Source organism: Protopterus annectens, chromosome 4.part0 (assembly GCF_019279795.1).
Source record: "Protopterus annectens isolate FY-2018-M chromosome 4.part0, PAN1.0, whole genome shotgun sequence".
NCBI classification, from domain to species: Eukaryota; Metazoa; Chordata; order Ceratodontiformes; family Protopteridae; genus Protopterus; species Protopterus annectens.
In genome coordinates this window covers 950,595,477-950,621,777 of record NC_056733.1, presented here as the reverse complement: position 1 = coordinate 950,621,777, position 26,301 = coordinate 950,595,477, and the positions used below count along the sequence as shown (strand labels likewise).

Below are 26,301 nucleotides of genomic sequence, written 5' to 3'. Positions count from 1 at the left end.
AACATATCTTAGGGTATCACGATTTCCATGTGCTACAATATTTTCATTCTGGTGTTCATCCATAAGAAATAAAGGTTTTAAACCTAAATGCCTATTATTTATAGTATGCATTTTAGCTGTTTCTAATACACTGTCTGGATAACCACTATTTCTAAATTCATTAATGGTTTCATCCAGCTGCGACATGAAGAGACTATCATTCGTGTTAAGTCTACATATTCTATTAAATTGTGATTTAACTATACCATTAAAACATGTGATGCATGCATGCTGGTCTAGTGAACATACCTGCATGCATTTACCACTTTTTTATGTACTGTGGTATACATTACGTTATCCTGTATCCCTATTTTAAGATCTAAAAAATTAATGAACACATCAGAAAATTTTATTTTAAACTTTAAGTAGTGGATTCATTCAAAAAGTGTACAAACTGTAACAAATCATCAACATCACCTTTCCATATGAGGAAACAATCGTCCACAAACCGTTGATAAAATAATATATTATTGACATATGGACGAGTGTCATTTACGACAAACTTCTTTTCCCATATAAAAAGTGCCAAGTTTGCATACGTGTTAGCTACGGGCGTACCCCTAGCAACACCAGTATTTTGCATATAAAATTGACTATCAAATAAAAAAACATTATTATTCAAAACTAGGTTTAATAAACATAATGTTTCAATATCCCTTGTTACAAACGTAGAAGAGTTGTTTAAAAATTCACGAATTGATTCTATCCCAAACTCATTAGGTATAACTGTAAACAAGGATGTTATATCTAAAGTTACCAGTAAAAGCGTACTGTTCTGCACTACATCCTTGCCCATATTGTCAAAGAAATTACATCAATAATCCAACCTTTGTTCATAGGCAAATTTCTATCTCCCCCCCCCCCCCAAGGGCAAGAAGGTGGGCAGCAGGCTTCTTCTGCTAAAGCTACTCAGATTTCTGTGCCCCAGAAATCTCCTTTTCCTGATAAACTAGGTACTGTCTGGCTAGCCTATTCTTCCCAACCACATTCATCTTTCTCTCTCCCTCCTCTCTTTGGTTAAAGATTACTCAGGATTCCTGGGTTCTGTCCGATGTCCACCAAGGGTATTTCATGATCTGCAAATCACTTCCTCCTTTTATGGGCATTTCTCAGCCCCCTCAGGAACAGTTATCTTTCTTTTCAGAGGTGCTTCGGGATCTTTTGATTCAGGGTACTATTCAAGAAGTTTCCTGCTTCCTAAAGGGGGAGGGGGTTTTACTCCAGAATGTTTCTAGTTACCCAGGAAAGAGGGTACTTGGAAAACAGTTTTAGACCTCTCTCTAAATACACGTTTGAAGGTTCCCCCTTTTCTGATGGTGTCCCTTCAGGTTTTGTTCCCTCTTCTGCTTACTCAGGCTTACATGATGTCTCTAGATCTGAAGAATGCTCATCTCAATTTCCCAGTCCATCCCCTTTTCAGGAAGTTTTTACGTTTCTCTGCTTCCTGGCGTTTTCAGTTCTCTGCTTTGACCTTTGGCCTTTCAACTGTCCCAAGGTTATTCACCAAATGCCTTGTTCCTGTGATTGTTTTTTGCAGGTTAAGGGGATCCAAGTCTTTCCTTACTTGGACAACCTGTTGTTTCAGGCATCCTTTCCAGAGACTTCGTTACAAAACCTTAATTTTGTAGTCTCCCCTCTCCACAGCCTGGGGTTCAGTATAAATATCAAAAAGTCCTTTCTGACTCCTTTTCAGGATCATGTCTTTCTGAGGTGCAGGATGCAGATAGTTCCTATGCTGACATCATTGCCTCTTCCGAAGGCCCTAACTCTCATTTTTTTTCCTCTCAGTCCCTTCTTCCTCTGACCTCAGTAGCAGCAGTGGAATTTCTGAGAGCTCTGGGGTTCATGGATTCCACCATCCCTATGCTTCCTTTTGCCAAACTCCGCATGAGAAAACTTCAGTGGTTTCTAAAGTCAGTTTGACTTCAGCAGTCTCTTCCCCTCGATTTTTAGTTCCTCCTCTTCCATGTCTCAAGCAGGAATTTCATTGGTGGATTCAGCAGTTGACTCTTAATCCAGGGCTCCCATTTCATCCACTGCTTCCCTCACAGGAACTATTCACAGACACCTCAGATGTGGGATGGGGAGCAACCTTCGGCTCTCTAAAGGTGCCAGAGAGTCTGTTCGTTTTATCAGTAGAAAGATTGCATCACTTTCAAGCAGATAAAAGCTGTTCTGGTGGCTCTTCAGGCCTTTCATCCTTTTTCTCCACAGGACCTCTCAATGTATTTATAGACAATACCACAGTGATGTGGTATGTCAATAAATGGGGGGGGGGGGGGCAAGGTCTTATCTTCGGGCAGTGTACATTCCTTCAGGTCAAAACATTGTGACGGACTCTCTGAGCAGGTCCATAACACAATCTCGCAAATGGATGCTTCACAGGGATGTATTTTTTTTTCCACCAGTGGGGTACTCCTCAGATGGATCATTTTGCCTCTCTTCTGAACAGAAAACTTCCTCTCTTTTGTGCCAGAGTCCCATTTCCTCTGGTTTTGGAAGGTGGACGCCCTCTCTTTCTTGGAAGGAAATGTTTCTTTATGCTTTCTCTCCTCTTCCACTCATTCCAGAAGTCCTGTTCCAAATACAACAGGATGCTCCCAGAATCTTGCTCGTAAACTCCCTTTTGGACGAGACAGCATTGGTTCCCTGTTCTGCATTTAGCCAAGGGCAAACATCACAAGTTACCTCACAGGATGGACCTATTCACACTATGGGTGATAGGAGTTTGATTCCACATAAAACTTTTTTCTGAGGACGTGCTTGGAGTCCTGAAGGAGGCCAGGAAATCCGCTGCTAGGAAATCCTACTTATCCCAAATGGAAGAGGTTTTCTGTGTGGTGTCTCTTGTAACCTGGATCCATTTTCTGTGCTTGCTCATTTGGTTCTCTTATCTGTGTGAACTGCTCAATGCTGGGTTAGTCTAATCTTCTGTAAGGCCCACTTACCAGCTTTTTCTGCTCGTCTGCTTTTACCTTCATCATTAGCTTCTGGATTTGAAGCGAAACAATTCCTTAAAGGCAGCTTTCATGCTAGGCCCCCCAGATACGGGTACCTGGTGCCAGAACCACGGCTTCAAGCTAAATGCCAAAAAGTGCATAGTCATCCCCTTTGGGGAAAAACAAAGTGCCCACAAATTACCACATAGGTGGTAATCCATTAAGTACGGAAGAAGTAATTAGGGATTTGAAGACCCAAGTAGATAGCAATCTCTCTTTTGACAATCATGTTGCCAAAGTAGTTAGAAAGACCTTCTATATAGCCCACCTTGTCATGAAAGGGTTCACATCTAGATCAAGAGAGGTCATCGTACCCCTCTACTCATCACTCATCAGGCCCATAATCGAGTACAATGCCCCATTTGGGATGTACCTTATCGACACCTGCAGCAACTGGAGAGACCCCAAAAGTACCTCACCAAGAGGATCACGGGCCTCAAACAGATGCCCTATGCAGCTCGACAAAAGAAACTCCAGCTCTGCTCAGTTGCTTACCGCCTACTTAGAGGCGATCTATGCCTGACGTACAAAGCCATGTCTAACTCAGAATTAATGGACATGCTCCACCTCAGGAAATCCAAATCCCTTAGAGCTACATGCTCCAGGGACGTGAACCTTAGCACAGCAATAAATAGGACATGCTGGAGGGACAGATTCGTATCCCTGAGGCTCCCCTCACTCTGGAACAGAATCCCAGTTCATGTTAGGCAGAGCCCCCTCACTGACCCTCTTCAAGAGAAATCTTGACGAGTGGATGGGAGATCGTAAGTTTACCCCTGGGATCTCTTCTGTGTCCCTGATAGATAGAGGCACAGTAAACTGACCTTTAAGGGCTATCTTCTGTGACCTACTATACAGAGGCACAGTTAACAAATCTAAAAGGGAGGCGAAAACCAAACACGCTCTGGCTGGGCTTATAAATGCCTTTGGGCAGATAGCCTAGTATCTGCCTATGAATCTATGAAAGCCTGCCCCCCCCCCCCTGGAATCTTAATTTTGTTTTTAGAAGAATTGACCCAGGCTCCTTTTGAACTTTCCTTGCAGCATTGCTCTTGGAAGATGCTACTTTTGTTAGCCCTTACTTCTGCCAGACTGGTGTCTGAGCTTCAAGCCCTTGCAACTTGTCCGCCTTTTTTGGTGTTTCATAAGGACAGGGTGTCCCTTCGTACTAATCCTTCTTTAATGCCCAAGGTGGTGAATGAGTTGTCCCATAATCACTCTATTAATTTTCTCACTTTTTTCCCTTTTCTGCAATCTGCCATTAAGAAGGTGCTGCACACGTTGGATGTGCTTAGGTAGCTCAGATTTTATTTGAATAAGACAAGACTTTTCGTAAATCTGATCAGCTCTTTGTTTCCTTTTATCCTAGCTCCTTAGGATTGGTTGTGTCCAAGCAAACAACTGCTTGGATTTCTAAAGCCATTTCTTTTTGTTCATTTCATTGTAAAAGCCTTCCGTTTGTTAATGCTCATTCTGCTAGAGCTGTGGCGGCTTCTGGTGCTTTTTTCAAGGCTTTGGATACTAACTATATTCTTTAGGCAGCTTACCTGGACTTCTACACTTGCTTTTACCAAGCACTACAAGTTGGTTGGAATTTCTAGAGCCAAAGCTAGAGATGATTTTGCTAGGGCCATCCTTCATGGCTTCCTAGAGAGGTCTGCTGGTCCTTACCTCCTCCCTTTCTTCTTGAGCTTTTGTTCAAAGGGTGCCGACTTGTCTGGGGTACACCATCAACGAAAATAAATCACATCTGGTACCCAGCCAACAGATTGTATTCCTGGGAGCAACCTTGAACACAACTTCCTAGATGGCATTCCTCACTCCAGAAAAACAGTTATTTGACAAACTACTTCAATCTACTGGCCACCAAAACCCAGCTATCTGCAAGAAAAATACTGCAAGCCCTAGGGTTCATGGCATCTTGCTTTCTCCTAATTCCATATGTAAGACTGCATATGAGGAAACTTCACTGGTACTTAAGTCTCTGGTGTCATTCTCAGGACCTGGAAACAAGGATTCCCATCATTTGTTGCCTAAGTGCAGAATTTCTTTGGTGGGCAGAGGCCTGCTACCACAACAAGGAACTCCTTTTCACTCAACCCCCTGCTGCCCAAACCCTAACAGACGCATCAGACTATGCATGGGAGACTCACATACTATTGGTAAAGACAGACAACACCACAGTTGTGTGGTACATAAGCAAGGGGGAACCCATTCCTACCCACTCTGCAGATTAGCTATGGCTCTGTGGGACACAGCCTTGAGCAATCAAGTGCACGTGCAAGCTCAATTCTTGCCAGGCAAACTAAATTCACTGCAGACGATTTAAGCAGAAATCTAATGGACTCTCACGAGTGGAAACTGGAACCCAACATATTCAAGCTTCTGAGGCACAGGTGGGGAGCACCAGAGGTGGACCTCTTTGCTTCCCCTCAGAACTATCAATTAAGCAAGTATTGCTCCAGAACTCCCCACAGCCACACATGGAAAGTGGATTCCCTGTCCTTCACATGGGAAAACCTCTCAATCTATGCCTTTCCTCCTCTGCCCCTCCTCTCGAAGGTTCTACTAAAGATCAAACCTGACAAGCCAAGGGCAATCCTAATTGCACCAAACTGGCCACACCAGCACTGGTAGCCTCTGTTGTGCAGTCTGACAGTAGTGCCACAATGGCACCTGCCTCGGACCCCTTCCCTGCTGCCCCAGCAGGCAGGCCAGATTTTACATCCTTCGTTACAGACCCTAAAGATAGCAGCCTGGCTCATCCCCTGAATCCATCACCAGCAACCTTCAGTAAACAGGTGCTGGATGTCATCCTTGAGGCAAGGAGGCCTAGTACTAGAAAATCCTATTTGGAAAAGATACTGTTCTTGGAGCCAGTCTCAGGGAATGGACACAACTGTGCCCAGCTTACCCTGTATACTAGATTACTTAACAGAAATGCTCCACAAAGGCCTGTCCTTCTCCAATTAAGATTCATGCCTCTGCCATTTCTTCTCATTGTAATGCTGAGCCACCCCTCTTCTGTCTTCCTCTGGTCAAACAGTTCCTGAGAGGAGAAAAAAATTTTACCCCCCCCCCCCTTTCAGGGGTATTGGTATTTACTTTTTACTGGTGGTGTTTTCCCCCACCATAACTTGGCTCCCTATTGGGGGGCTCCTGACATTTGGGGCAAGAAAAACTGATGTAATAGGGTTGGCTGCCTGTTTTAATATCACTGACGACCTGATGTCAGTCCTGGAGTGACAACAACCGACGCAGAAATACTAAGTGTCTGGTATTCGGGCAGACTGAGGGCTACTTGCAGTCAGATAACTCAAGTGTGATGACTGCAACAGTGAATGCACTCGAACATCTAGATTTATGGTAAGTATACACAACTGTGCTTTCTCCTTATCAAAACAGACAACACCACAGTAATGTGGTACATCAACAAACAGGGAGGGATCCAATCTGACCCTCTGTGCAGGCTAGCCATGAAACCTGTGCCTGACCGCCTCGTCCATGGGACTACATCTGATAGCACAATACCTACCAGGGATCAACAACACCCTGACAGACCACATAAGCCGAAACCTTTTGGACCCCCATGAATGGCAGCTCCACAGAAAAATCTTTCTGCAAATCACTCAGGCGTGGCGGACTCCGGAGGTGGACCTCTTTGCTTTGCATCCCAACCATCAGCTGAAAAAATTCTGTACCAGGGTGTGCCACCACCTAGCAGGGAAGGTGGATGCCTTGACGTTCCCCTGGAACACCCTTTTTGTGTATGCATTCCCTCCTCTGCCTCTTATCCCCAAGGGTCTGATCAAAATAAGAGGAGAGACCAAAGGCCATCCTCTTTGCTCCAGACTGGCCCAGGCAACATTGCAACTACTGCACAGCCTGACCTTACAGCCTCCCAGGCAGCTTCCCCTGATCTCAGACTTCCTAACTTTGGGGGGGGGGTGCTGCAGTCAGTCCTGCAGACTCTCAAACTATCAGCATGGCTTATACTCTAAAGGCAAACAAGGGGGTCCCCTGTTAAGCAAACAGGTCCTAGACATCATCACAGAGGCCAGAAGGCCCAGCACCAGAAAATCCTGTGCAGTAAAATGGAAAAGATTCTGCTCCTGGAGCCAGTCCAGAGAGCGAAATACCTCTCAACCTTCCATCCTTCTTATTCTGGACTACCTAGCGGATCTACTTAATAGTGGCCTCTCTTTCTCCTCTGTTAAATTCTATGCCTCTGCCATTTCAGCTCATTTTGATACAGAGCAGCCCCTGTTTTCACATTCTTTTATTAAACAATTCCTCAGAGGGGTTTCTAATATCAAACCTCCCAGAAGGCCACCCACACCAGCCTGGGACCTGAATTATATTTTGGAAAAACATACTTTACCTCCCTTCGAACCTGCTGCTTCAGCAGAACTAAGGTACCTATCCTGGAAGACTACTTTTCTCCTAGCTATCACCTCAGCCAGAAGGGTTTCTGAACTTCAGGCACTGATGGCCATTGAGCCCTTCCAGGGTCTCCCTGACTACTAATCCGTCCTTTATGCCCAAGGTAGTATCTGATGCAACTCTCAACCAGGCCATATATCTACCCAGCTTATTTCCTAACCCTCAAAACAAGGGGGAAAGAATTCTGCACTCAGTAGACATGCACAGACAGCTCAGATACTATCAAGACTGTACTAAACCCTTGGAAAACAGACCAACTTCTTGTCAACTTTGCCCCAGGAGCACGGGGGAAGCCCATTTCCAAACAGCCCATTTCCAAATGGGTATCACACTGTATCCATTTCTGCAACAGCTTGCATGGGAACCCCCCGCTTAGGTCTATTCGAGCCCATTCCACTAGGGCAGCCTCCACTTCCACAGCATTCCTCAGAGGAGTTTCCACGAAGGACATCCTGGAAGCCGCCATGTGAACTTTTGTCCATACCTTTACCAAGCATTACCACCTACCACCAAAAATGCATAGTCATCCCCTTTGGCAAAAACAAAGTGCCCACAAACTACCATATAGGAGGTAATCCACTAATTACGGAAGAAGTAATCCGGGATCTGGGGACCCAAGTAGATAGTAACCTCTCCTTTGACAATCACATTGCCAAAGTGGTTAGAAAAACCTTCTATATAGCCCACTTAATCATGAAAGGGTTCTCATTTAGATCAAGAGAGGTCATTGTGCCCTTCTACTCATCAGGCTCATAACTGAGTACAATGCCCCATTTGGGATGTACCTTACCCGACACCTGCAACAGCTGGAGAGACCTCAAAAATACCTCACCAAGAGGATCGTGGGCCTCAAACGGATGCCCTATGCAGCTCGACTAAAGAAACTCCAGCTCTACTCAGTTGCTTACCACCTACTCAGAGGTGATCTCTGCCTGACGTACAAGGCCATGTCTAACCCGGAATTGTTGAACATGCTCCACCTTAAGAAGGGTTTCTGAACTTCAGGCACTGATGGCCATTCTGAACTTCAGGCACTCCAACCAGTGTGACCCACTTCCGGGGTCTCTGACTACTAATCTCAACCAATGCCCAAGGTAACCTCGGTATCAACTCTCTTCAGAACCCATATCAAACCCAAAAAGAGGAAAAGACCCTCAAACTCAGAAAGAATACTGCCCTCAGTAGACATGTACAGACAGCTCAGATTTGCTCAAGACTGTACTAAACCCATTTCAAAATGTTCCATTCTAACCAGAACAGGAGCACGGGGAAGCCCATTCCAAACAGCCCATAGGGGTATGGGCATCACCTGTATCCATTTCACAACAGCTCAGCTCCCAACCCCCATGGGGCTATTGAGCCCACACAAGACAGCCTCCACTTCCACAGCATTCCTCAGAGGGGTTTCCACCATACCACTCATCCTGGAAGCCATGTGAACTTTGTTATGCCTTTAAAACCAACCACCTACCAAAAATGCAAAATGTCCACAACAAAAACCCCTTACATACTACCGGAAGGGTAATCACTAATTACCGGAAGAAATGATGATCTCTAGGGGACCCAAGTAGATAATGCATTCCTGAAACAATCAAATAAAAAACTTTCTAGATTTAAACCTTCTTCAACAAGAAATAATCATTAGGGTTCTCAAGACCATCAAGAGCCTCATACATCCTTCACACTCATCAAGTACAATGCCCCAGTACAATGCCCATTTACCCGACACCACGACACCTGAGGACCTCAAGAAAAAATACCTCCACCTCACCAAAGGATGGTGGAGGCCGATGCAGGATGCCCCCTGCAGACTAACTAAAACTCAGTCTCTACTCAAATTTACTCAGAGGTGATCTCTGCGATCTCACCATGGCCGCAAGGCCATGTCCGAATTGTTGAACATGCTCCACCTTAAGAAAACCAGATCCATTAGAGCTACACGCTCCAGGGATTTAAACCTTAGCACAATAAATAGGACACTCTGGAGGGATAGATTCATATCCCAAAGGCTTCCCGCGCTCTGGAATAGAATCCCAGTCCATGTTAGGCAGAGCCTCTCGCTGACACTCTTCAAGATAAATCTTGATGAGTGGATGGGAAATCGTAAATTTGCTCCTGGGATCACTTCTATGGCCCTGCTGGACAGAGGCTCAGGAATCTAGTCTAAAAGGGAGGTGAAAGCCAACACATTCTGGCTAGGCTTATAAATGCCCTAGGGCAGATAGCCTAGTACCTACGAATCTCTATTTTGTAAGGCTAGGGGCAGGGTTTTCAGGGCATGCTGACTCATGCCTAGGTCTCTTACTATAATCCTACCACCCCTCTCTTCAGCTTTGGGAATTCTCCCACAGGTGATGACTGCAACAGTGAAACACAAAGATAGTACCGTTGTGTACACTTAAAATAAATGTAGATGTTTGAGTGTATTCACTGTTGCAGTCCTGGTTTCCCACCCTCCTTCCCCCTTATATCTTCTTTCTTTAGGGAGACATAAGTTTTTAACAGTGGATGTTAAGTTGTCAATGCACTAGCTTTAGCTCGAGAACTCCTTTTACCAGCTCGAGGCAACCTATTTGCCGGCTGAAGACCTGCTCCTTTGCCGCTGCTGATGCAGAGCTCTTCACAGAGTGCAAATAAGTTTTGAGTTAGTTAGGGAGTTAAAGTTAGTTAGTGTAGTATTAGCCTGTATTTAGTAGGGTTAGCCTATTCTTTTCACTTAGTAACTTCCCCTTCCCTTTTAAACTTTTAAAACAGTTTTTTTTTTTTTTTTTAAAGTTAGTTCATTTCAGTTAAAGTTCCTCGTTAATTCCTTTTCCCTGTTCTGTTTAGGGATTAAGTTGTGTGTTTGTGTATATCCTTTTGTATATGTTTTTAGGATGTCTAGGGAGCTTCCAAAATAGGCAGCAGAAGCCTGACCAGTGCTGTCAGAAAATGTCCTGACCAGTCATGTCACTTCTTGTGGTGTGTGCCTGGGCCTTTTGTGTTGCAGGACCTCTGTGCGTTGTGTGTCATGCCTTCCTGAGAGTGTTCCTGAAGGAAGAAGGACTCTGAGATCCTCCGAAACCTTGTTGTTCTCCTCTAAGCCTCTCCAGAAGGGCAGGGGGCAAGCAAGCTCAGGCTAACGGCTCAGGCTACAGTCCCAGGGCTCCGTGGTCGTCGGGCCCCGCCGGCTCGCTCCGAGTAGCTGCTTCGGCTGCGGCGGCGTGGGTTGCGGTGCGGCGGCTCCCCTTGTCGTCTCCGGCTGGAGCGCCACCGCTCCAACATCCGAACCGAGATCCTCGGCTCCCCTCCGGCTCCATTCAGGGACTTCGGCTCCGATGGCTCCGCTCCGTGGCCGAGAGATCCGGTCGCTCGACGTAGGTAGTTCGGCTCCCGGGTTTCCTCTTTTGTGAGGCGGAGGGGGCCGGAGCCATCCGAGCGATCTTCAGGCTGTCTGACCTTCCACGACACTGATGGTGAAAGCAGGGTGGTGAAGTCTCAGGCACTAGCCCTGGCTAGCCAAATGCCTCGGGCAACACAACAGACTACAGCCCCAATTCTTGAGATTCCTCCTCTCCTCCTACACCCAGAGTTGGAGCCGGGCTTCTTGGGACAGCGCGACTGTTTACGATGCGGAGCCCGATACATCGCTTGCTGTGTCATCCTCGCTCCGATCTCCTGGCATCGGACCCTTCTCTCTCCTTATTCCTGTTTCTTGTCTCCCGGGGAGAGGAGCCTTTGAGGTGATGAGGAGTGTCCTGGCCTCTGAGCCTGGTCAGCGGTCTATCCTCTAGCTCCTCCCTCATCAGTGCCTGCAGATGCCTTTGCCCCCAGGGATCCATCGCCCCAGGTTTCACTGGGAATTTCCTCTCTTCGAGGTTTCTCCTGACCCTGCAGGAAACACACAGACTCCCTGAGTCTACACTTAGATGAGTCGGAGGGTTCTGGTCCCCCTCTGAGGATGTCTCATTTTCAGACATCGCTCCTCAAACAGAGGGGAATTGGCCTCCATTGACCTCCGAGGATGAGTCGGTATACCTGGAACTTTTGGATCACCCTCCACTCATGCAGGTAGTGGCTCGGCAGATTCTGTGGAACCTGTCCCCAGGAGACCATCCAATGGCCCCTTCGGACAAACAGTTCCTGTCCAAAGGTGTCTCTGGATGCTATGGTGGTGGCGGCGGCACTAAGAAGCAGTACCTGTCCATCCTCCTAATAAGGATTCTAGGACCATGGACAGGTATGGAAGCGGATGTTTTCTTCAGCGACCTTTGCAATCGTTCGCTGAATTACCTTTGTCACTTCACCAGGCTTCCGAGATATTCTCGGAACTGGAAGTAGTCCAGGATCCTTCAGCTGCTGGGGCTCAGGAAAAGATGCCTCTCAGCTAGCTATCCTGAATTGATATCTAACTCCTCCCAGGCACAGGTGTTGCTCTTAGGCGCCAAGCCTGGATGCGGCTGTGTAATTTTGCCCTTCACCATTCGGCTTTGTTCGGACCTCAGGTGAGATACTTTGACCAGATGTGAACAAACTCTTTCTGCCGTTGGAGTCCAGTTTTCCACTCCTTCTAGACCATATCCCAAGGGTCAGAAGGGGAAGGTCAGTTTACGAGGCAGAGGGGTAACAATAAAGAACCAGGGCAACAGGGAGCCTCTTCCTGAGAAGCCCTTTCAGCATCCCTGGTGTTGCCCGACTGTCCACCCTTCGCTGTGCCCAGTAGCCTGGCAATCCCTATACAAGAGAAGTGGGTACAGTGGTTACAAAATCCTACAATCCCTTCCAGACATCTCACCGGTCAAAGGGATTTGAGTTCAAACTCCTGGGAAAAGAGCCATCAAACAGTGCCCAGACCAAGTAGGATCCGCCCAAAGGGAGATTGGAGACCAATACTAGACCTAAGCAGACTAAACAAGTCTGTCAAAGGCAAGATTCGGATGGTCACGCTGCAATCCATTCTGCCCTTTCTGGGCAAGGACAACTGGATGTGCTCGATAGACCTTCAGGATCATACTATCATATAAAGATTCACAGCGCTTCCAGAAGGTTTCTCCGCTTCGGCTGGGAGCCAGTCATTACCAATTCAGAGCACTGGCGGTGGTCACAGCTCACCTGAGACGCCAAGTGTTTCCTTATTTGGACGACTGGCTCCTCTCCCACCTCAAGGATGGGTCCAGAGACTACACCTTACAGCTTTGCAAGAGTCTAGGAATTTGGTGAATTTGAAAAATCCTCTCTGCTGCCTTGCCAATCTATCACCTTTATAGGCGCAGAGTTAGATAACAAATCAAAAGTTCTGGACATCCAGAAATTTGTTCATGTTACAAAGCAACAAGGTCAAAGCCAGGTTTGTCTTGAAGGTTCTAGGCCTAATGGCTGCAGCCATTGTTCTTCTTCCACTAGCTCCGTCTCCTGCAGTGGATGATGTTCACGCACGATCTGCCCATGAGACACGTGATCTTAGTGACACAGTCTTGCAGGGCTCATTGGGTATCTTCCCTCTTCTTCATCAGGGCCGACCATTTGTTCCCCCTCCTCCAGTTGCCACAGTCACCACGGATGCCTCTCTGATCGGGGGGGCATTATCAGCAGGATGGTCCACGGGGCGGCAACCCATAGAATACCACCTGCACATAAATGTCCTGGAGATGAGAGCAGTGCTCGACTTTGGACAACATGTGGAACCAGGTGAAGCTCTCAGACTTTGGCAATTAGCACATCCCGGCAGGTCCAACCTATTGGCGGACAGGCTAAAGATCTATTCTGATGCCTCTGGTCTCTCAATCAGTCTGTAGTGGATCAGATTTTTTGGGGCACCGCGATCTTTTCGCTACCCCTCAAAACAGCAAGTGCCCTCACACTATTACCCTTGAGAGACTCTCCTCCCTTATTCCACAAGTCGTTTGAGCCAAATTGATCCTCATGGCCTCGACAAATTTGGTTTCGTCTCTACATCATCACCTTCTGGTGCAGCCCTTGCATCTGGACCCAGTTCGGATCTTTTGATCCACCAGTCGGGTCAGCACATTCATTCTCTCAACCTCACTGCTTGGTTGCTCAGGCTACCAATGATTTCTGACTCAGAGACATTTAGTGTCTTCTTTAAAGTCGATCACTAGAACTGTTTATGCTAGCAAGTGAGAAATATTGATCCTTTCACCGCTCCTATACATTCTGTTTTGGATTTCCTGGCGAGGTTTTCATCGTCATCATCTACAGTCAAAGTACAAATGGCTGCTATTTCCACTCATAAGTTATGCAAAGCCTTTTGAGAGGAGTTTTTCCTAAATGTGAAAGATCTGAACTTAATGTTGGCATCCCTAATTCTACCTCCTTTGTTCTTTAAAGTTGTTGACATGGAAAACTATATTTTTGCTGGCTGTTACCTCTGCAAGAAGAGTTTCTGAGATTCAGGCCCTCTGTATGCGTTCACCTTATCTGGTGTTTCATAAGGATGAGTTTGCTCAGAACTAACCCTTCCTTTCTTCCAAGGTTGTATCTCAAGCCAATATTAACCAATCTATTGATCGACAGAGCTGAACAGAAGCTACATTTTTGGATGTTCACCGTCAGCTCAGGTACTACTTACATAGGACTAAAAAATCAGACCAATTGTTTGTCTCCTATGCAGGAAACAGGTTTGGTCTTCCAGTATCTAAAGTGACCTTATCTAGATGGTTGACTTCCACCATTTCCTATGTCAACTATCTTCTAAGCCAAAAGCACATTCGAGTCTATCCACTTCTGTAGCCTTTCAGGATAGACTTCCCATTGACACGCAGCAGCTACTTGGGCCGCCTCATACCTGTGTCTCATTACAAGTTGGATGTGGCCTCCAGACCAGTTTGGTTCCACTGTTCTCAAGAGTCTGTTCCATTGAGCCACCGGGATACAGGTGCTGGGATCCAGCAAGAATGAGCGAGATTGACAACTTAACATTTAAGTTATGTACCTACCATAACGTTCCATGTTAGTTGTCTTCTCTCCCTCCTTCCCTGGCCTGGACAGATCTTGAGAGTTCCTATTAGATTGCTTCCTCTGGAGCATGGTTATGAGGACTTCTTTTAGGACCATGGTTCCTAATTATATTAGGATAAGTCTTTGGTTAGTTAGCTACCAAACGAGATGAGGTAGTTCCATGGGATATAGGGTTGCCTCGGGTAAAAGGAGTTCTCGAGCTAAAGCTAGCGAGTCAGAGCCATCCAGCAAGAAAGAAGGTGAGAGAAGACAACTAACATGGAACGTTATGGTAGGTACATAACTTCTAATTTTTAGCCACCAGAACCACTTCACCTGGGCCTCTGACTGGTTAGGGCAAGAAAACCTGATGTAATGAAGTCGGCTGCCTTCTTTTATAGCACTGACGACCTGATGTCCTCCAGCAAGCGACAGCAGCCGACACAGAAAAACATTGACTCTGGTATTCGGGCCGACCAAAGGCTACCGCAGCAGGGATAACCCACAGGTGATGACTGCAACAGTGAATACACTCTAACATCTACATTTATGGTAAGTGTACACAACTGTACTTACTTGTAAGCACAGTGCTTGAGTTTCAGTGGTCCCAGGTGCAGATGGGATGCCTCAAGTCAGAGATTTATGTGCCAACCTAAATTGTACATATTGTAAATATCACATGCATTTATAATTGTAAATCGCTTAAAATGGCTATTTTGTTACTGTACTTTAGACAGACTAAAGAAATACATAGTTTTACAGTTTTCTGTGCGTCTTTCACCATGTTGCACAAATTGTGGCTGAAAAGGGTCTTTCGACTAGTCCAGTAACTCTGTTGTCAAACTGAAATAACTCTGGATTATATGAGTTTTGCAAATGACATTTGTACTGACTGCAGGAACCGAGGAGAAAAGCTCCAGCAAAGTACAACTTGTACCAATACATGTTATGTAAAAAGAAGAGGCGAAAAAGTATATTGTACCAATTATTTGTGTCTGCGTGCATTTTAGCAGAAATCCGAAAAGCAAATTTTATATACATTGGGGGCTAAACAAAAAATATATACATGAGAGATGAGATAAAAACACAATATGTCTTCGATATTCAGATAAACACGCAAATGCAGTACAACAGGTCTTAGATGTTCAGATAAATGAACAAATACAGTGCATGTCTTAGATGTTCAGATAAAAAAAAAAAGGAGTAATCGCCGTGATATCCTCGAAGTCTCAAACAACCCACTAAACAAGTATAGTGGGTCCAAAAACAAAACAGTATTAAGAAACTTTTCTGTGTGGAAGATTTTCAGTCCATATATCCCTAGTTAATCACTGTATATTAATCAGATCAGACAAAAGTAGTAGAAGTAGCGAACTTAAACTTCTCTTGTCAAAAAAATAATAAAAATATAATTTGAAATATTGTACAGAATTACTATGTATTCGAAAGTAATCCATGCAAGGCAGGCAGTCTGTTTCCAGTCGAAAATCCTTTAAGTACACAGACAAGCGATCCAAGTAAAACAAAAATAACAGAGTAATAGTTTCCTCACTGGCTTTCTAAATAAATGTGTGTGTGTGTGTGTGTGTGTGTGTGTGTGTGTGTGTGTGTATATATATATATATATATATATATATATATATATATGTATGTATGTATACATATATATACTTTTTATCAGACAAGTGAGTGGTTTATTGTGCTGTAAAAGTGTTATTGGTGCACATGTTAGATTACAATTGATTTTTTTACATGCAAATTGTATATGTATATATTTTGTGATTGCCAAATGGATTAAGTTTGATATATTTCCAGCCATATAGTTTGTCTAAGATAAAATCAGACTTAATAATCTGGTTAAATAAGAGGCATACATCTTTATAAATTTGAAGTACGTAAGGGTTATATTATTATGACAGCTACTAAGTAGGGCAGGACTGATGGGGAGGGGATGTGAATTTAACGTGTACCAATAACATTTTGTTTTACAGCACAATAAACCACTCCCATGCCTGATAAAAACTATATATATATATATATATATATATATATATATATATATATATATATTTATTTATTTAGAAACTTGAGGAAACTATTACTCTGTTATTTTTGTTTTATTGGATCGCTTGTCTGTGTACTTAAACGGTTTTCGACTGGAAAACAGACTGCCTGCCTTGCTTGGATTACTTTCGAATACTTGGTAATTCTGTACAATATTTCAAATTATATATTTTTTATTATTTTTTTGACTTAAGACAAGTTTAAGTTCACTTCTTCTACTACTATTGTCTGATCTGATTAATATACAGTGATTAACTAGAGATATATGGACTGAACATCTTCCAGACGCACAAGTTTCTTAGATGTTCCGATAAGCACACAAATACAGTACATGTCTTGGATGATACGTTACTACAGAAGAGTTGTTATGTTGTTAAACAGAATGCAGTTTACAACTATTGGAAGACCCAAGTCTGTAGATAAGGGTGAGCGAGGTTGCAGGAGCTGAGTGGATAGAAGTCTAACTTGAGGTTTTTATCTGGTTGTGAGGGATTTATCTAGGATTAGTACATGAGCAGATCCAAGTGGATGATAGGTGATCTTTTAGTAATTTCTTAAAGTTGGTCTTGCTGGAGGTGGATCTAATGTCTCTGAGTTGGGAGTTCCAGATTTTACCTATGCTGTTTGAGTAGAGAGTCACCAGCATTATTGCTACTTTTAGTGATTGGAGAACAGGGTTTAGTTATTGAAATAGTGTGTAAGTAGGCCTTTGAGATCCAAGAATTTTTTCAGGTTGGTTAAATTTTTGGTGGGCCATGGATAGATGATTAAAAGTAAGTAGGATGGGGCATTCTAGCCATGAGAGTTTGAGAGCATGGCAGTGATGGAATCTGAAGCTGGCATCTGTAGCAAATTTTGCTCTTTTATTATAACAACTCTTTAGTTTGTTTATGCAAGTTTTCTTGAGCTTGGTAAGGATGGGAGGATGCATATAGGAGAGTAGAGAAAAGGTGGGTTGTAGCAATGGAGGCTTTGGGTTTGCTCCTGTACAGACTACCTATTTGTTTGTAGACTTTTTAATTTTGGTTTATGTGGAGATCAGAGTTCATGTTTTGGTCCATTACTACTCCCAGTTTGGTGTGTGGGACTGGGGTAATGATGGTGTTTATGGTGATTTTGAATAGAGATGTGTTTTGTATGGTGAAACAACAGATAGTGTTGGGGCTGCACAAATTAAGGTAGAATCGTCGGCATACTGTATCAACATGGCTTCATTGGTGGCAGTATGCAGATTAGTGAATAATGTGAAGCGAAGAGGGCTGAGAATGGATCCTTGTGGGTCCCCTGAGGTAACTGATAGCTGTGGAGAGAGGGTGTTAACCCCATTTTACTGCCTGCTGCCTTCCTGTGAGATATTTCTGGAACTATGCGAGTGTGGAGTGGCTTATTCTAAATTCTGATAGTATGTTCAAGTTTTGAGTGTGAGACCGTGTCAAATGCTTTTGAGATGTCCAGAAAAACAGATGAGACCAGGTTACCTCACTCCTGAGAAGCTTTGATGGTTAGTCAAGCTTAGAAGGGCAATGGTTGTAATATGGTATGGGCGGAATCCATGTTGGATTTTGGATAGAAGATTGTTAGCAGGTACTAGAGGAATTGGGTATGGATGCATTTTTCCAGGATTTTTGATACCGGAGAGAGGATAACAATTGGATGGTGGTTGGAAAGCTCTGTAGAGCTGCTGCCTTTATGTAGCAGGATGATGTGGGCTATTTTCCAGATAGCTGGGATTTGTTGTTCAGTGATGGTTTATGAGGATGGAGACAGGATATGCAATGGCTTCTGCAGCGATTTTGAGAAAGTCTGCTGGTAGGCTGTCAGTGGCTAAGGTTGTTGGTTTGACTTTTTGAGGTATGTTTTTATGGTGGCAGTAGGAATAGGTTGTAAGCTATTGTTATGAGTTGTAGAGAGAATAGTAGTGGGAGGAACAATTAGTGTTTTGTTAGCTTGAGTAATGGAATTGGTGAAAAAGTTGTTGAACTGTGTGGGTATGTCATCTGTAGTGTTTGTGCTGGAGGAGGGGGGGTATTGATTTGTCCAGGCTGAAGGATTTTCTTGGTTGCTGACCAGAACTTGTGGCTTTCATTGGTGTAATAGTTGTATTTTGACATTGTACTCTTTTTTTTAGAATGTATGGAAATGTTTCAGTCATTGTAGCAAACACGGCTTTAGCTGCTTTGGTTCTGCAGCCAGCATCAAGTGCTGCAGTGTCTGCTCCTTTATTCTTCCGCTGTTATGAGCGACCTAAGAAAGCTGTCATGCTGAAGTGTCCCCCCCAGCCACTCAACATCCCTTCCCATTTGCTCTGATGATGGTAATCCCAAAAGCTAGTGAGTCCATTTCCAAAGTCATTCATGTATCTCCCTTTTTAACAAGGTGCGTGTGTGTATATGCATTGTATGGTTCACTGTTGCAGTATTTTTTTGCATTTGTGACTTCTGTTTATGGTCCATCATCCCTTCATATGCATAGGACAGGAAGTGGAGTGCTTTAGATGATGGGGGTTAATTTGTCAAGCTGTCCTAACACTTGCTAACATTATCTTCTGCATTTACTAAAGGTGGACCTGTTCGTCCAGATTTGACACAAGTGGCTAACTTTCATGTTTGGGTTATTAGTGTTACAGAACTATTACTGCTCACTGTGGAAATAACCCAAACATGAAAGTTAGCTACTTGCGTCAAATCTGGATGCACAGGTACCTTTGTTATGGTGGTATTTTACGTAGTATAGTAGTATTCAGTTCAGATGTTATGTAAAGTAAAAAACAAAATACCCAGTAGGTAGCATGCTCCCTACACTGCTGGGTGTTTTCTCATATGTGCTGTTTTAAGTAACTGTTTTTTTTTCTCCTAGTGGAAGCAGATGTACCACTAGAGCCACCAAGTGCAACTACCACAACCACAATCGGCATCTCTGCAACATCTGCAACTTTTGCAATTGCATTTGGGAAGAAGAGATCCAGTGTTATCACCACACCTAACACAAACAGAAAGAATAAGAAAAACAAAACAAAAGATACATCTCCAAATTCTCAAATAATATTACAGGATTCACAGATGTCTATAGCACAGCAAAAAGCGGATAAAAATAAAATAAATGGAGAACCTCGAGGCGGTGGACCTGAAGGTAATAGTGATTCGGAGAATGTTGACAGCACAGACTGCAACAGTGAAAGCAGTAGTGGCAGTAAAAGTCAAGAGCTGAATGGTTCTGTAGATTTAAATCCTGCTGCTGACAGAAGGCCACCGTTAGACTTAGCGCAGTCTTCTAGAGAGGAGAGAGCAGCCGTGTCTGTACATCGACCTCACACCAGGTAAGACGTTTTGTAATTGAACACATTGATGAGATGGAGTTTGCAATGTAGCTAATATAGTGAAATTTTTGTTGCCGAGTGAGCTTTGTGTTCATAACTGCTCACAGTTTCAGTGAAAAAAATTTTATGCAGATCCATGTATATTTTCATACATGCCTCTGACTGTCGTAATTGTTCATGCAGCTGTTTTTTTGAGGAAACCATTTTCTTTTGCAACCCTGTCAGCTATTTTACACGGAGAAAAGCAGAGGGTATATGTCCTGTCCTCCTTTGTGGTTATTTATTACATTTGGGTGATTATTGCCTTCTGTGTAACTTAAACAGTTGATAGTCACTGGTCAAGGAAAAAGACTAAGCTCTACTGGCTGCTGCACACTCTGGCCTCAAGGTGGCAGCAGCAGCCATGCATGTGATGCAGTGGGCAACGATTTGTCTTGGTGTACTGAAGTCAAACCTGCCAAAGTCCTGTTCACAAGCATTAATGGCCGAGAACACTGCTTTGGTGATAGGCGGGAGAGCAACTAGAGCTGGAGTTTTATTTACTTTTGCTTATCAAGTTACAACACTCAAAGTAGGATCGATTTCAGGTCCAGCCCTGATTGTACAATACAGGAAGTAATACATCTGTTAGGATGCAGGACACAAGTAGTAAGATCTGTGATTACTTTTGTTCACACACAGTAACAGGGGAAGGAATGGTAGATAAGGGAAGTTGATTTGTAGGCAGAGCTATAGGCCGGAAAATAAAGAAGAAAATATTGGGGTGAAAATAGTGATAACGTCTGCACGTGTAAAGAGCTTTTATGTGGGTGGAGTACGGACATAGTCCAAATGCTGTAATACAATGTAAGTAGCAACACACTGGGATAACGTTTAATTTTCAAACATTCTTCAGTCTCAGTACATTTAACTGTAAACATGCCGTTACAACATTTGGAGAATTACACATGATCACAGCATGTAGACTATGCATGTGTTCCCTACCTCACCACAAAAAGATTATAAAATCACAGCACTTGATACAGGTTTCAAAACAGTCAGAATTGCTTCATTGTGCAGTTTTGTTAGGAACAATGTAAAACAGTATATACTCTACAGTTGACCTAGGAGAGTTGGATGACAAAGCAGAATATATCCAGATGTGTATGTAGATTAGTTATGCCTTAAATCAATATGGACCAGAAGTGAAATGACTAGATTAGTTATGCCTTAAATCAATATGGACCAGAAGTGAAATGACTAGATTAGTTATGCCTTAAATCAATATGGACCAGAAGTGAAATGACTAGATTAGTTATGCCTTAAATCAATATGGACCAGAAGTGAAATGACTAGATTAGTTATGCCTTAAATCAATATGGACCAGAAGTGAAATGACTAGATTAGTTATGCCTTAAATCAATATGGACCAGAAGTGAAATGACTACTCTTCTCATTTTCCTAGTGGTGAAATAATGAGAGAAACAAACATGGAAGTGTGTCACAGTACACATTTCCAGTGCAGCAGCACTGTTGTAGGACTTGTTACAGAAGTGGTACTTGTTAGTAAAATGTATACCTCGACACAAATCCAAAACAAGGAATGCACGTAACTATGCATTTTAAATAGACCTCCCGGTCTCCTTAATATTGTCTCACTTTATACTATGGTTCTGAAAGAACAACTTTGTTGCCCACAACATAAAAAGAAAGCAACGACTTTGCTATGCAAGTTCAAAATTATAGCAGTGAATGAACAGTGTTAATAATGTGTTGAGTACTAGCAACCACAATCTTCATTTTGTGTGCGGCAGTTAGCACAGTAGTGTAAGGCTATGAGCTGCTTCCTGTAGTCCAATGTTTGAATTGGTCAGTATCTCACACTGTGTAACTGTGAGCAAGTCATTTAACAAGACTTCTTGAGCAACTGGAAACTGGGTTAAAGCTTGAATGGACCCCTAATACTAATCTTTGGTGCAACTTTTTTGGGCATTTCCAGTTGTTGCCAGTTGCATTAAATGTTGTAAACACTGACTCAAGAATCATTGAATAAATTACAAACAAGAGTAACTTTTAACAGTAACCTATGTGTCAGTACCTGGCATACCAACAAGTAATGTACACATACGAGAATCTGAATCAAAAATCTCGAATAAATTAATTTAAAACATGTTTTATCGAATCACATTTCATAGAAAATTCATATGCAAATTCTTCAGTTTTCTCTCTTTGTTGTTTTTTTTTTGGGGGGTATTTTGTAGGAGGCCCTCCTACAGCCTCCATGTCTGGAGCTTTGTCCAGAAGGTACCTTTCCTTCTGCCTTAGTAGCTTGTCATTGCCCATTCCAAACCTTGCTGTTTGATTTCACCACAACCCCTTGGATGTTGTCCTTGAACATGGCCATAGTAGCATCTCCTGTCAGACTGCAAGGATTATGCCTGTTTCTGTACTTAAACAACTGGGTCGTAAAGGCAAGCATGCAGGGAATCCCTCATCCTAGCAGTAGGTTTTTTTGTTGCGTCGATCCCCGGGTATATCTATACATTTCAAAGTTGTATGTGAAACCAGTGCATACTGTGGACATAATTTTGCAGATGGCAAAACTTCTAGAATCAAAGCAGGTTTCTCCATCCTCAGGGTCAACAAGTTAATTCAAGCAGTATACCAGCTTCCCTCAGTCTGAAATTGTCTGGTTCCATGGTAGCTTCAATCACCTTGGTTCTGTATGTCAGATTATTCATGAGGGTACTTGAGTGGGCTGTCATTTCTATGGTTGCAGTCCACTAACCCTTCCCACCATGCTGTCATACTTTCAGCATTGCAGTCTCATCACAGTTGGTTGTTAAATGCGTCTCTAATATCCAGGAGACATCCTTTTTTTCCTTACTGTGCCCACAGTGGAAATGTGGAACCATTCCGAGGCCCATCTTCACATCAGTGTTTTGGAGACAAAGGCTTAGGGTGTCATTTTGATCCTAGTAGTAGTCTGTAGTACAAGAGGAAGGGGGTCACTACTTTATACCCCCTATGCAGAGAGGCTTTAAGGAGTATAATAATGGGCAGTGTCTTAGCACTTACTAGCAGCAGTGCGTATTCCAAGGCATTCCCTTATTCTGGTGGAGAGGTTGAGCCACGGCATTCTTATGCCTCACAAGTGGTCCCTCAGAATGGTAGTGGCAATAAGGAACTTCACCTACTGGGGCCAGCTGTGCCACCACCAACACTAAATGTACCAGCCTTGTTTCCATAGAGGCAGTCACCGAGGGATACTCTAGTCCATCTTTGGCCACCTGAACTTCTGTGTGCTTTTCCACGTCTACTGATGACGCTGTCACAGAAAGCAATTATTTGCAAGGTGAAGGTACCTCATTTCTCCTTTCTGGCCCAGTTATATTTGGTTCCTTTACTGATGGCTTCATTTTCTGCAAACTAACTCCATGGCTACTAGATCTGGATCTGGATCTCCTGGCCCATCCAGCTGTTGAGCCTCACCCAGACATAAACTCCCTCAGACTAAACAGCATGTTTTTTTCCCCAATTCCAGTGATGGCCAGTGATTCGTCCTTACCATCCTGAGTTGCTAAGTGTTGCTTCTCAGAAGTCTCCAGTCTACAAGAACAAGTGTAAAAGGTTTTTGTTCTGTGGGCTACTGCTAAAAGTTTAGACCCTTTTTCAGCTCATCTTCCTTCCATTTTACAGTTTCTAGCATTTCCTTTTGATTCGGGGGAAGTTGCTCTGCCATTAAGGTTCAGATGGCTGCTATTTCTAATTATCATGTTGGCTCCAATTCATCTTCATTGGCTTCCCTTAAAGTCTGCAAAAGCTTTTCTCAATGGAACCTTTTTGTAGACACCTTATACCACCATCGGATCTTACCTTGACCTTGCAAACTCTTAAATGGCATCCATTTGAACCAGTTTCTGGCACACTGAAACACCTTTTCTGGAAGCTGTTACTTCAGCCATGAGAATTTGAGTTAACAAGCATTGTCCTGCAACACAGCCGTACTGAATCTTTCACAAGGATAGTTGCTCTTGAATAAATCTTCCTGTTGTGCCTGAAGTAGATTCAGAGAGCTCTTTGAGCAAATTCATTAATTTGCCTCATTTCTTTCCTAATCATCGTAAGAGGAATGTGTGTTATACATACTCAGAAGTACATCACCAACTTAAATTTTACTTTAACAGAACTAAGTCTATGAAAAAGGACAAACATGATTCTTTGCCAGCGATGGCCTTTATCTTTCTCCCCTGGCCTTTAGTCGTCTGGCAAAGGCTCTTGCCTCCCCCATAGTGCTTTTTTTAGGCAAAGTCAAGAGCACAAAATTACCAAGATGAAAAATTCTAAATGAAATTTAAAGGTCACGTTGTTAAACGTGAAGTCTTGGCATGAAACTGCACTCATTGCAAGCATTCCTTGCCCTGGAGGATGCCAACATTTGTACAGTCACTGAAACCTGGTTCAGAGCTGCGGAGAGTACCCCAGCCTTGCAAAGCCAAAGGAGGTGGAGTTTCAGTATATATCAGACATACACAACTCCAGGCTAGTCAAATGGTATGGCGCACAGGTGGCACTCCAAGTGCAGTTAACTGTTGACAAAACATCTATTCAAATATTAGCTAGCTACAGACCCCCAACCATGACTCAAACTATCTGGACTTTGAATCCATCAAGATTCAATCTTCTACCCTGATCCTGCGTGACTTTAACTACCCAACCACAGAGTGGAAGGATCTATTCTAGCCCAAACTTGAACGCACAGAAATTCCTAGACTTCGTCAATGCCAATACATTGGATCAGCTGGTAGACACCCATAAGAGAGGTGAAAATATCCTGGACCTGGTCCTAACCAACATGAGTAGCCACTGTAGTAACCCTGCAGTGTCCTCCTCCTTGGTAAGATCTGACCATAAAGTGATCACTTTTGAAGTCACCATTTCCCCTGACCCCCCCCCCCCGTCAGGGTCAAACAAAAAAAAATTTCCAAAGCTGACTATAGAGCAGGTAATAAGCAGCTTCATCACCGCCATCCCTTCAGTTGGAGCTAGCAGTAATGTCCAAGCCTACACCAAAAAACTGCATGTGCACCTACATTGACTCAGCAATACCTGACAGGACCAAATCATCTTCCTCAAGGAAGAGTAAACCTGTCTGGTGGACAGCAGCAATAAAACTCTATAATAAAAGGAAAAAAATGCTGCCCAGGACCAATAAGGGGCAGGTGCCAAGTTGGAAACGCTCTCCTTTGTCTGAACAAGCAAATAAGGTCACTTGTGAAGGCCTGCAAGTCTAACTTTGAATCCAAATTGGCCACATTTACTAAGGACAATCACAAGGCCGCCTTCACATATGTCTGCAGTCTCAAAGGTAACACCCAAATCTGCTCTGAACTGGTGGTCAGTAACACCATATACACAAACACCATGGATGTAGCCAACCTGCTGGCAGACAGGTTCAGTGAAAACTTCACCCCGTCCCCCCATCAGTAAACAAGGACATCCCCAGCACATGCCTGCTCCCCTCATCACCAGGGAACAGGTCTTTAATGGCCTTTCAAAGGCAAAAAATAGTCTCCATGGGACCCGATAACATCCCTGGCTGTATCCTTCATAAACTCAGGCATGAGCTCTCAGATCCATTAGGCACCCTATTCAGCCAAAGCCTGGGCACTGGCTTCGTCCCAGCTGAGTGGAGGACAGCCACGGTCATCCTTCTACAATAAAGGTGGAGTGTCCACTGTCCCAGGCAATTATAGCCAGACAGCCTGATCTGCAAGGCCATGGAATGCATTATCATGGACCTTATAAACAAGGACATTGGCAAACCCTAAACACGTGATCCCACACAGTTTGGTTTTGTAAAGGGAGATCATGCTTGTTAAACTTGGTTGTCATTTCAAAACAGTCACCAAAGCCATGGACATGGGGAAGATGGTGTACACCACCACCTACCTTGACCTAGCCAAGGCCTTGGACACTATTCCCCATTCCGGCATAATAGATAAACTTTCCCAGCTAGGTATCAACCTGTACGTTATCAGATGGGTAGCCAACTGACTCACTGATAGAACCCACTCAGTCAAAATAGGGGAAGCCACCTTTAGTAGTAGACCCGTAATGAGTTGTGTACCCCAAGGATTGGTCTTGGGGGGCCTGTACTGTTTGGGATATACTTTACTGAGGTGTAAGCCAAAACCAGTGGTTTGTGGCTGACCAAGTTTGCAGATGACTGCAAGTTGGGCGCTGTCTTAAATTCCCCTAGTGATTTGAACAGTCCTTCAAGATGGCCTTACCCAAACTAATGATTGGTGCCAGAATCATGTCCTCAAACTGAATGCCAAGAAATGCATAACTATCCCCTTTTGGGAAAGTAGCATCCCCACTTATTATGGCACTAATAATGTACAAAGCACGCAGTCAGTTGTAAGGGACTTGGGCACCCAGGTTGATAGCAACTTGACTTTTGACCACCACATTGCCTCTGTTATATGGAGCTTTCTACATGGCCCACCTCATAAATAAGGG

General features: G+C 43.7%; 1 protein-coding gene across 1 annotated transcript in view; it reads left to right on the top strand.

Annotated features, from left to right (window-relative positions):
- The window catches only part of LOC122799695 (ankyrin repeat and KH domain-containing protein 1-like), a gene marked incomplete in the record, with an annotated part of 3,928,199 nt that overhangs the window by 3,214,582 nt on the left and 687,316 nt on the right, over positions 1-26,301 (top strand). Inside the window, 1 exon segment of the mRNA XM_044068930.1 lies at positions 19,338-19,797. Coding sequence (XP_043924865.1) covers positions 19,338-19,797 — 460 coding nt within the window.